The sequence below is a fragment of the Hyaena hyaena genome, unplaced genomic scaffold (genome assembly GCF_003009895.1).
Source record: "Hyaena hyaena isolate Hyena2069 unplaced genomic scaffold, ASM300989v1 scaffold_135, whole genome shotgun sequence".
Classification (NCBI taxonomy): Eukaryota; Metazoa; Chordata; class Mammalia; order Carnivora; family Hyaenidae; genus Hyaena; species Hyaena hyaena.
In genome coordinates, this window is record NW_024080767.1 from 271,112 (window position 1) to 283,221 (window position 12,110).

At 37.5% G+C, this 12,110-nt stretch overlaps 1 protein-coding gene across 2 annotated transcripts in view; it reads right to left on the reverse strand.

Annotated features, from left to right (window-relative positions):
- Positions 1-755: 755 nt before the first annotated feature.
- Positions 756-12,110, reverse strand: part of ZNF713 (zinc finger protein 713) — a 38,806-nt gene continuing 27,451 nt past the window's right edge. For both annotated transcript variants that reach the window (XM_039238106.1, XM_039238107.1), the window contains exons 3-5: positions 11,369-11,495; positions 10,946-11,038; positions 756-2,278 (exon numbers count right to left, since the gene is read on the reverse strand). In XM_039238106.1, the coding sequence (XP_039094037.1) occupies positions 1,257-2,278; positions 10,946-11,038; positions 11,369-11,495 (1,242 nt within the window). In that variant the 3' untranslated portion in view covers positions 756-1,256. The remainder of the gene's footprint in view (positions 2,279-10,945; positions 11,039-11,368; positions 11,496-12,110) is intronic.

Genomic DNA, 12,110 nt, shown 5'->3' on the forward strand with positions numbered 1-12,110 from the left:
CTTTGTAACATCAAAATGTGATTATCTGTTACACAGGACAGTATTCGTAAAAGTAAAATTTACCTACTTTAAGTTCTTTTTGGAAAAAATGATTTATATATATATATATAAATATATAAATTTATATAAATAAGATGAATTATTAAGCCAATTATTAGTACTTCCTTAGTTATTTATATAAGCTAGTAAGGCTCTTCCCTGGTTCTTAGCTTCATCATGGCACCACAGCTCAACATCTGGTATGGTCTTCTACTTCTTATCTTTCACAGTTGTGCAGGGAAGTGTAGGGATTCTTAGCCCCTGGTCATTATATAAAAACAAAACAAAACAACAACAACAAAACCTCTATTCAAACCCCCCAGAAATACCCATTTTAATTAAAAAAAAATCTATGATTGCTAGAGGGAAATTTAAAACTAGAACAACAGGATAGAAAAGTAGACTTCTCCAAATCACTTTTCAAAGTTCATCACTATGACCTTTAGTCTCCTCCATGATGCTTCTTAAAGTGATCCTAGGAGCTGTTTGATGAAAACAAAATAGTTGCTAAAATGAAAACAAACACTACCATACCCTGTCACATTGTTTTTCAAAGAAAGGTACAGAAGATTTAGGTGGTACATCAAATGGACATTTTAAATTTCAAAGTTATATACGTATTTTGATAAATAAATGTTTATTAATTTTAGGACAAATACAATGGACATATAAAGCTCATAATTTCTGCAATTAATATTTTCTAGAACAATGCTAAAAATTCTGAGTCCCTTTAAAGAAAAATATTAAGTAAACACTGAATATGGTAAAAACTGTAAAGGAAACACACACATGATTGAAATTTGAGAAATACTGCTTTTGTTTATTTCAAGTGTATGTGACTGGGTTACACTACATCATTGCTTGAATTAATCAATGTTTACATACTTTAAAAACTTTATATCATAAAAGTTACAGGTGAATAATTACAGATTATCACCTACAAGATTTCTGGTCATTTAAAAAAGCTTTATATCAGATTTGGAACATAACTCTTAATATAATCTTATTTATAAAATAAATTATTTCCACTATTTATAACCTCTCTTGAGAATATGCTACTAATTTAAGATCTAAATTTATTTGGTTTCTATGCATTAAAAGTTTATTTATAAGCTTTCTCTTCTCTATGAATAATTTGATATTGAACGAGATGAAAAGATCTGACCAAAAGTTTTCCTACATTTATATATTCATATGATTCCCCCCCCCCCCATGAGTTATATACTGGAAGGACTGGAACTTAAGGTTTTCTCACATTTATTATATTCACACAATTTCTCCCGAGTATGGATTTTCCTGTGTTGATTAAGATGTGCACTCTGGCTGAAGGCTTTCTCACATTCATTACATTTATAGGGTTTCTCTCCTGTATGAGTTCTCTCATGCTGATTAAGATGTGTCCTCTGGCTGAAGGCTTTCTCACAAAAACTACATCCATAAGGTTTCTCTCCGGTATGAAGTCTATGATGTTCAGTAAGGGATGTGATACGGCTAAAGGCTTTACCACATTGATTACATTTGTAGGGCTTCTCTCCAGTATGAATTCTCAGATGTTGAGTAAAGGATGAATGTTGACGGAAGGCTTTCCCACATTCATTGCATATAAAAGGTTTTTCTCCTGTGTGAATTCGCTGATGTTGAATAAGATGTATCCTCTGGCTGAATCTTTTCCCACATTCATCACATTTATAGGGCTTCTCTCCTGTAAGGACTATCTGAGGTTGAGTAAGAGATGAGTTGTGGCTGAAGGCCTTCCCACATTCACTGGGGTTCTCTTCAGTGTGAATATGATTAGTAAGAATATGTTGATTGAAGATTTTTCCACATTCATTATATTCATAAGGATTCTTTCTTACATAGTCTCCCTGATAGTAAATTAAGTCTGAATTATGTTTGATGCTATTTCCTTGTGTGTCAGAATTAAAGGGTATTTTAATTGAAGGAATTCTCTGATGCATAATAAGGTCTGAGTTCACATTATAGTTTTCTCCAAATCTATTACAGTCAAGGCTTCTCTCCTGTGTGATCTTTTTGTGGGTGAAAGATACTTGTGCTAAATGTCTCTGCTGATTTTCTTGGTTAAACTCTAATTGGTAATCAAAATCCCAGAGTCCTCCTAAGATGGAGTACCAGAAACTGTCTCCTGTTAGTCTCTCTATTATCATGTCATGGTTTTGATTTTCATCAGAAATATTCTGGTTTGGAATTGATTTTTTGATTTCAGGTCTATTCTCCCCACCTAAAAGAAATTCAGAACATACAAATACTTTGCCATCTTCTTTGTTTTGAAAGAGAAACTGTTGCACAATGAATTACCAGGTGAAACTTACAATAATGTGGACAAGGCATATGTGGCACAAGTTTTAAAATATGGCCATGTAACAAACGGGAAGATTATAAAAGGATCACAAAAGGCAGTGAGGAGGGGAAAATTTTAAAAACGTGTGGTAATCATAAGAAAAGATCATCTAGAGTCTCCATGGTTGAAAGGAAATAGAAAGGAGAATAAGAAATATCAGAGAAAGGTCTGTGCTGAGAGGTAGGAGGTACCAGAGGAAAGACTATACTGGGGTAAGACAGATCCAGACCTTATAAATCTCACCTGTGGATTATCTGACTGTAGTGCTAGCTACTTGTTTATTTAAAAAGTATGCATTTCTTTCTATTTTAATTTTTTGTTTAAAATGATAAAACGAATACTTGCTTTTAGTAACATATTCAAATACTGTAGAAATGCATAATGTAAGAATTCCGCCCCCTGAGGTAGCTATTGTTAATAGTTTGGAGCCTGTCTTGCCAGATTTTTTTCCTATGTTCATACAAATATAATTGTAAATCATATTTTGAACAAGCATAAATTTTTGTGATTAAAAACAAAATTTCACTTCAGCCTCCTACCACTTCTTTGAACTTAATTTAGTGCAGGTATTCTTATTCTGCTACTAGATGAAGATGTGTGCAGGTTCCATGGCTTTTCCCCTAATTCTTAGATAACAGACACTCTTACTGTTACATTTAGTTACAAACACAGTTTCTGTTCAATAATTAAAATTTTCAGCAATGTGTTTAACAATCAAAACTCCAAAATTAATCCCTTTCCCTTCCCCTGGGCTGTTATAGAGTCATATTCTTCCTTTCCTCCCACTGCCTGCCTCTTCACCTGCCCTACTTTCTTCCTACTAGTTTTCTCCCTGACTACTCTCTCACTTCTTTCCCCACTTAACTATTTCCCTGGCCACCTCTTCCTTCACTTACTAACTGTTGTTAGGTCCCTTCTAACAAGAGTTGGAGGGTAGGAGCCATGTGGAGGGAGGGATTAAGAGAAAGGCCAATTTTTGTATAATTGAGTGGCTTCACATTCTCTGCTTGGCAGAAGGTTAAATAGGACTCGCTTTGGGAACTTTTATAATTCTTGGGAGGTTTTAGCTGGACCTCTCTCTCTCCCCTTTCATTTCCATGATCTAGACAGATAAAGCTCTAGTTTGGATAGTCCCTTCAGACCAGCCCTACAGCTGATCCCTGGACAGGATCCAAGATCATGTTGGCTGACTCATAAACACTCACGATACCTTGTCCTGACAAACTTGGGTAGTACAGACAGATCATAACTCAATGGTTCCTCCTGGCTCACCTATAAAAGCCATTTCATTAGTCAGCTGTTCTGAGGCCTTAGACTTAGCTCTAGGCTTCTCAATGTGAGTCACTCACTAGTCTTGATCTTCCAACCATAGGGAATGTATATATAAAAGCTGAAGAAGTGTTGGCCTTGAAGCTGGCACATACAATTATCATCCTAATTAGGACACTTGAGAGTAAAAGGGGGCACCATTAATAATTATGCCAATAACTGCCTTGGGAAAATAAAATGGAATTACACCATAATACTGTTTTATATTTTGCTTTTTTACATTACTGCATATCATGAACATATTTTCCATGTTGACAAATATATTTCCATGCAATTTTTTTTAATGTTTTATTTATTTCTGAGAGAGAGAGAGACAGTGTGAGCAGGGGAGGGTCAGAGAGAGAGGGAGATACAGAATCTGAAACAGGCTCCAGGCTCTGAGCTAGCTGTGAGCACAGAGCCTGATACAAGGCTCAAACCCATGAACCGGAGATCATGACCTGAGCCGAAGCTGGACGCTTAACCGACTGAGCCACCCAGGTGCCCCTATTTCCATGCAATTTTAAAAGGTTTTAAAATATCCAATTTTCTGGATATATCAAAGTTATTTTTAATCAATCACATTTAGGTTACATTGAACTTAGTGTTATCACAAACAACATGGTAAGAATAGTTGGCTGAACATGAAATAGAAATTTTAAAAAGAAAAAAAAAAAGGAAAATTGTGAAAAACAGATCAGTATGCTTAAAGATACATAAACAGAACCTACTCTGGTCCAAAATCGTATGTGGAAAAAAACAGTGATTTAGAAGATTCATTTTAAACCCACTGATTATCTCAACCAAATTATCCTGGGACCACTTTATTTTCAGCCCAAATGCTTTTGTCTTGCCTATGGACTTTGGCTCTAAAATGTTTAGAATGACTGACTAGAACTTTGAAGACACATTTTCTGCCTACGAATAGAATCCAGGGCCTTCATTCCCTGCGGCCCAGCTTCCAAAACTTTTGTTTATTCCTGGAAACATGGTGGCTTGATCAACATATTCATGGCCACTTTTGTTGACTCCCTCCTTTCCATGCCTCTTTGAGGGAAAAGGGAAAAGTACTGCTGGTTGACAGACTTGTCATCTACTGATAACAGGAAAAGTGACTGTGCATAGGCTGTACAGGCACTACTCCCCTACTCTGAATACCTTCAAAGCACATCAGATCTTCAGTCACAAAGCTGCCTATCTACATCCCAGTGGGATGCCAGGGAACAGAGTCTAGACTCCAGAGCGAGACAATGATTATCTTGGGCTTCAAAGCATTTGTGAAGAACAAACTCTAGTCCATTTGCTCTGGCTCCTCACCTAACCTAAGCCCCCATGTTAGCAGACATGACTGCAACTTACCTTAAAAGGATGGTGGGCACTGATAAGGATAAACACTTTCATCAAGCTATGTATAAGAGAGCATGCAGAGGTGCTGTTGATTCATTATTCACTGTCTACTTTCTTCCTAGTTTGGCCTTACCTGGTTAGGAACCCAATCACTCACTGAAGCTCCCAAGTCCTACTCTGTACCTCTGCCTACTCCCCTCTTACACTGAGATTATAGAAAAAGGGCTACTTGGGAGAAAGTGTTTTCAGACATGGAAGCAGAAGAGCTATGCATTTGTGAGAATGATATGCAATCTATTTTATGCCTAAGCCCTAAACTAATTAAGTGTAATATCTTGGTCATGACTACAGACTAAGGCTCTCTAGCTTACTGCAGGCATTTATCAGACTTCCATTATTCTTGCAGAGGCCTAAGGGCTCTACATGAAGAAAAACAGGATTTGCTGTAGTCTCAAGTGGTTACTGTTTGCCTCCATTGACTCCATATTTTCTGGATCAACTCTTGGGGTTATAAGCCACTGATAAAATTAGATTTCTAGGATACCTAGACCTCTGATCTCCTTTGTATCTAGGGAGGGACATCCTCTAGATGTGACCGTGGTCAGTATAAGCATGTTGTGATGCCACTGGGCAACTTGAACAACATCTTGAAGGGCCTTCTGCACTACTGTATATCTCACCAAGTAGACAACTTACCCTGCTGCTTAGCCTCATCCAATGCCTTTTGAACTGAATTATTTAGAATTAGGAAGGAAGGAAACAAGAAGGGAAAGAGGAACAGAGAGAGAGAGGGAAAGAAGGGAAAAAGGGAAAAAATTAGGAAGAGAGGGAGAAAAATAAATTTTAAAGTTTACCCTTTCTATGTGCAAAGCACTGTAGTATTTCCAGTTCTCTTTTCTTAATTAAAAAAAAAAAGTGTCCTGATCTATAGTGAGTTACGATATTAATTTATTGGGTAGAACAATAAATTAAAAACTGAAACAAAACAGCCTAAAAAGATGAGAAACTATCAGAGTTTATCTAATATAGCAATAAGAATAAATGTTTGGTAAAATTTTTGTCTCAATTTTATAGATTATACAGATCTTATGGGTTGTAATAAAAATGCATTTCTTAATGAGAGTGGTGGTTATAAATAATTAAAAACTATTGTTTTAGCAGAAGTTGGTAAGCTTTTTCTATAAAGGGTCATCTTGTAAACATTTAAGGTTTTGTGGGTCATATGGGCTTTACTGTTTGCTCAACTCTGCTGTTACAGTGTGCAAGGAGCCACAGGTAATATTATGAGTGATAGAGGGAGTGTGGCTGTGTTCCCATAAAACTGTTTACACAAGCATATGATTCTAGACAATGTTTCTTCATCCAAAGAGTCTACAATACCAAACAGGGTTATCTGGAAAGGGAGACCCCCTTGATTAATCTAAGACATCCTGGGTTGACTGGTGGTTCATCTTATACTAGCAATGTCTGAGAGTGCTTTCTCTCCTACAGACTTATCAACAGTGTATGCAGACAAATTTTTGGGCTTTTCCTAACCTGATAGGTGAGAAAAGGTTATCTGGTCTGGTTTCAATTTGTGCTTCTCTTATCATGAGTGAGACTGAACATTTTTTCTTACATTAAACATATTTGTACTCATTTACCTAAGAACTGTTCACATATGTGTATACTTCTATTGGGCTGTTGACCTCGTATTGATATAGAGGAGCCTTTCTAAAATCGGATTAGATTAGATTATTTTGAGAGAGTGAGAGAGCAAGCATGAGTGAGGGTAGGGAGAGAAGGAATCCCAAGCAGGCTCAGCCCTGGCAGTGTAGAGTCCAATGCAGGCTCGAACCCATGACCTGAGCCAAAACTAAGAGTTAGACACCAAACCAATTAAGTCACTCAGGTACCCCAAGGAGCCTTTTATTAATGGGAGCTTAGCCCTTTTGATATAAGTTGCAAATATTTTCCTGCCATTGCCATTTACCTTTTCACCTTGCTTATTATTCTATACCATGCAGAATTTGGGGATTTGTATCTGTTGAAAGTATAAATCTTTTCTTTTACTGCTTCTAGATTTTGAATCATAGTCAGAAATTACTTTCCCATTCAAGATTATAAAAGATTTCTCCTATGTTTTCTTCCAGGTCTCTTATGGTTTCATGTTTTACATTTAACGTCTCTGATTCCTTTGGAATATCTTAGTTTAAGGGGTAAGCTATGGATCCAACTTTATCTTTTTCCAGATGGCTACTCAATAGTCATTAAAAGGTCTACCTTTTACAATTATAGTTGTGGTAAGCTCAGCATAAAGATGAATCACTACGCTGTGTACCTGAAACTAATGCAACATTGTGTGTCAATTATACTGAAAAAAAAAAGTCTAACTTTTCAATACCAGTTATCTCAGTACCATTTTATTAAGATGTATACTTTTTCCCCTAGTAAATTGAAATAATGCCTTTAATATATACTAAACTCCTGCATACATCTGGGTCTATTTCTGGATTTTCTATTCTGTTCAGTTGGTTGCCTTGTTTTGAGTAATAAACTTTTGCTATATATTATCTAGTTGAGATAACCCCTCATTGTTTTTCCTTTCAGAGTTTTCCAGATTATTTTTGTCTTTTGGTTTTTCAATATGAGCTTTAGAATGAGCCTCTCTAGATTCCCCCAAAATCTTGAAGGCACTTTTTATGGGATGACATTAGATGTTGTAGTCGGGACACTGACATCTTGGTATGTCTATTTATTCAAGTTTATTTTTGTGTCTGTCAGCATTTTAAAGTTTTCCTCATGCAGATGTTGCACATTTATTGTTAAAAGTTTATTTCTATGTGTTGTATCTTTTTAGTTACTATTAACTGGGCTCTTCTCTTCCATCTTCTTTTCTAACTAGCAGTTGTTTGTGTTTTTACCTTTATAATCACTTCAACAATTATTTATTTACCTGGCTACACAGCTATATCTGAACTTTGATCCATACAAGGAATCTGGCCCAGCAAGTACACTATGGCCTTTATTCACTTTCCACCTGCCTTCTGATCTCATTTAGACCTCTGCTGCTTTGACTCTTCTGTTGTTTCCTAGTTTCCAGTCCTCTTCAGACCTTACTTTTTCTTGTCACTTCTTGGACTCTATGTCAAATCACCGGAATTAAACAAACTCTCAGTTTTCCTCCTTCAGTTCCACCAGTCTGACAGGCCCTCAGTCTGGGCTCTACAAAGCCCTTCCACTGCCGAGTAGAACAGGAGAAATGGCAAATGTATGTGGGTCACTGGAAACCACAAATGCATAGAGCAAAATCTCATCTGGACCCTCAAAGCTGCTTGGTAATCTCTTGATTCATTTCTGGTCTGCTTCTGTTGACCTTAGTAAGCTAAAGCAAGTGCTCCTCAAGTTCTGTACTTATCCTCCCCCAATTCCTTTACATTCAAAAGACAACCTTGTCTCCTACTTTGCCAAGAAAATAACCATTGTGAACTCCCCCAAATCTTTCTCTAACAAAATTAGTTACATACAAAATCACCTAAATCTCCTTCTTTGCAATCCCACTCCCATCTCTTCCAGAACGTTGCTTTATAATTTATAGATAAATTATAATTTATCTATTTTCTACTTACCCCCTCTATTAACTCCTCCCCTTCAGCATTACAAACAAGCTAAAACCATTCCTGCTTGGAACAATCCTCTCTGGACACTAGCTCCTATTCTAGCATATACTTTCTATTGTCTCCCTTGATTATTCTAGCTTCTGTAAGAGTACTGCATACTTACCAGCTCTGCCTGTTTACCTCCTATTCACTCAACAATGTGCTAACTGATCATTCTTCTAATCACTCCCCTGTTATTTCTTTTATTAATATAATTATTAATTTCTTTGTTGCTAAATCCACTGGACATTTTCCAGGTCTCACCTTCATCTGGAAGAGATTTCTAGATAAACAGGCACCAGTAAATGACTAAAAGGCAAGCAGCAACCCAGAGGGCAAGCCAGAATTAGATCAGTCCATCAACGGAAATGTTCTGCCACATCCTCATCAGAGGAATCAGTCACTGTGTCTCTGTGTCTTATAGGATAATGCAAAAATGCAAGTTGTCTCTGGAGGAGACTGTCAGGCTGCTCATTCCTGACAAGGAGGATATGAGGAAATCACTTATTCAAGCTGATCTGTGAACCAAGAGCCTTAGGCATCCATATAATAAGTTCTGGAAATTTCCCCAAGTTAGCAATTATTTTCTGTAGCTTGGGGTCTGTGACCCCAAGGGACATTATGGCCCATAGGGACATAATAGGAGACAGTGTGGATCTTACAAATGGATATGTCTGTGGGAAAAAATATGTACCTGAGGGAAAGAATAGCTTTGCCTTCTGGTGTATGTGCCTATGCTGGCAATTCACCTGGGAAGGGAGTTCTTCATTTTCTTCCTTTAGTTTCCTACTTCCCAGGTTTCAGAGTACGGAGATTCATAGAAATAACATCACCTACTGTTGTCAGGGAAAGTGCTAGGGCTCCTGAAAAAAATGTTTTAATTATTAGTCTCTACTTATGGAATGACAGCACTGATCAGACCAAAATTTAGGTTCAATGAGGCTGAAACAGAAACAAGGATTCCTACCTAACATGACCTGGAGAACTAAAAGCGAGAAGGACAGCCAAGTCAAAGCCACCTTGTAAAATAAGCTGAAGTCTGAATGACAGAAAACCAAGTCCAAATGGGAAAAACAGGTGCCAGAGCAAAGAATCAGGGTGGACACTAGGTAGAGATGGGGTAGGTTAACCTGGCTTAATAAACCAGAGTGGAAAATACCTAACTCAGTATCTGGGATACCCTTAACAGTCAACTGCTTGCTAATATAACCAGGCAGAACATTGTAGGTGGTATGCCAACAGTGGGGAGCTAAGGTTTGGAGGGTTTTTGGATAAGAAGTCTTACATTTAATGGGATGCATTAAAGAAAGAGTATCAAGTCAGCAAATCCAGGTTCTGAAATAATTAAAATGATGGCATAACATTCATAAACAAAAATATAATCTGAAATCTGGGAAGAGAATGTGGGTGAAATACTGAGGTTAGAAATATAGACATGGGAAAATGACACAGAAGGACTACTTAAAAAGCAAAGTACTGCAGAGCTGAGCACCACGTCTGTAAGGATACATACCTTTAGAAGAATAAAAAGGGAGAGAAGGTAGTGAAGGAGCAGGTAGAGATACAGGACAGAGACTACAAGAGTGTATTTTGTATATATGTGTGCATCACAAGCCAGGGTGGAAGAAAATTTCAAGAAAGTAAAGCTAACACTATCGAATGCAACAAGATCATAGGAGACAATAACTAGGTTTTTTTTAGTCACTGGATGTGACTGGTAAAAAGTTAGTGGTAATCTCCAAGAAAACACTTTTAGTAGTACAGGGAGGACAAGAGTCATATCACACAGGTAATCTGAAGAATTAAAATTGAGGTTATGGGTTTTAGGCAAATTTAAAGAGTTTGATAATAAAAGGAAAAAGAATGAAAAGTAGGTAAAAATAGCGGAGGATCTTTGACATGGAAAAGGAAGATTTAAAGAATACTGAGAGAGGGCATATGAATAAAGACCAGAAAATGGTATGTGGAGATTTACAACACCGAGATATTTATGAATGTTAAAATTAATACCTTCAACGTAAGTTTTGTGTTGTGTAAATTTTTAAATAATAAGTATACATTATCTGTTTAATCAGAAAAAAAAATTAGAGAGCCATTTCCACTTTGGAAAAAAGTCAAACATAAGCTGAATTTTAAAAGTCCTCAGTATTTTTTAAATCCCAGAGGCAGAGATTTGAAGCACACTCAGTTGAATATTTCAAAAGAGACTGCTTCTCTTCACTAAGCAGCAAATACCCAAGTGCCTGCTCCTCACCAGCACGCGTGTCCCCTGGGCTGCCTCTTTCCATCATCCACTGCTCCTCTTGTTCCAACTGAGAGATCACCTCTGGCTTATAAAGTTGATGCCCTATTCATGGGAAAAATGTATGTCACAGAAGTTTATACTGGGAACAAAACTGTCTCTCAGAACTCATTTCCAACTTTTTTAGTCTTTAGGGCCTCTGGATTTGGAAAGGGGAAACCAGAAGCAGCAAAATAAAGCTACTTATCTCAAACTCTAAGTCAAGACCTTTTACCTGAGGAGAAAAAGCAGGAAACAAAGGTCTTCTATCTCCAGCACTGTTTAGCATTCTGTCCTGGCCTGAACTAAATTCACAAAAGCCTTGGAAATTTTCACTACTTAAGGAAATAAACCCATTTAGAATGGTTTCTAGTTTTACAGGGGCAACATCCTTACCCAGCGCGACCAGATTCCTGTAGTTCTCTAGCATCACGTCTCGGTAAAGATTCTTCTGAGCAGGGTACAGCTGGTCCCACTCCTCTCTGGTGAAGTCCACAGCCACGTCCTGGAACGTCAGTGATTCCTGAAATATCAAGTACATCCTACTTAGCCAGAAACTGGTTTTTACAAGGGCCCTTTGGGGAAGGGGCAACGGTGCAGCAATGGCCATGGAAAAGGTGAGGATGTCTGAGCTGTTGAGCTGCCAGTCTTCAGCATCTCTCTGAGCAATCTAGGTCAAAAATTTTAAAACAATTAGTACCGTCTATCATCTTTTAAGACAGACATAAAGACATGCATGAAATAATGCTTGCTCTTTTTAATGTTTTTATTTATTTCTGAGAGAGAGAGAGAGCACGAGAGAGCGCAAGAGAGAGAGAGAGTGAGCAGGGGAGGGTCAGAGAGAGAGGGAGACACAGAATCTGAAGCAGGCTCTGGGCTCTGAGCTGTCAGCACAGAGCCTGACGCGGGGCTTGAACCCATGAACTGAACCGTGAGATCATGACCTGAGTCGAAGTCAGACGCTTAACCGACTGAGCCACCCAGGCTCCCCAATAATGCTTGCTTTCAAGCTTTTTACAGTTTGTTGCAAGGGAAAGACTCTCCTCATCTAAACAATTAAAAAACTGTATGGGAAATTCATGCTATAAGATTTCAGAAGTGAAAGAATTCAGGATCAATAGAAATACTGTAAGGAGGT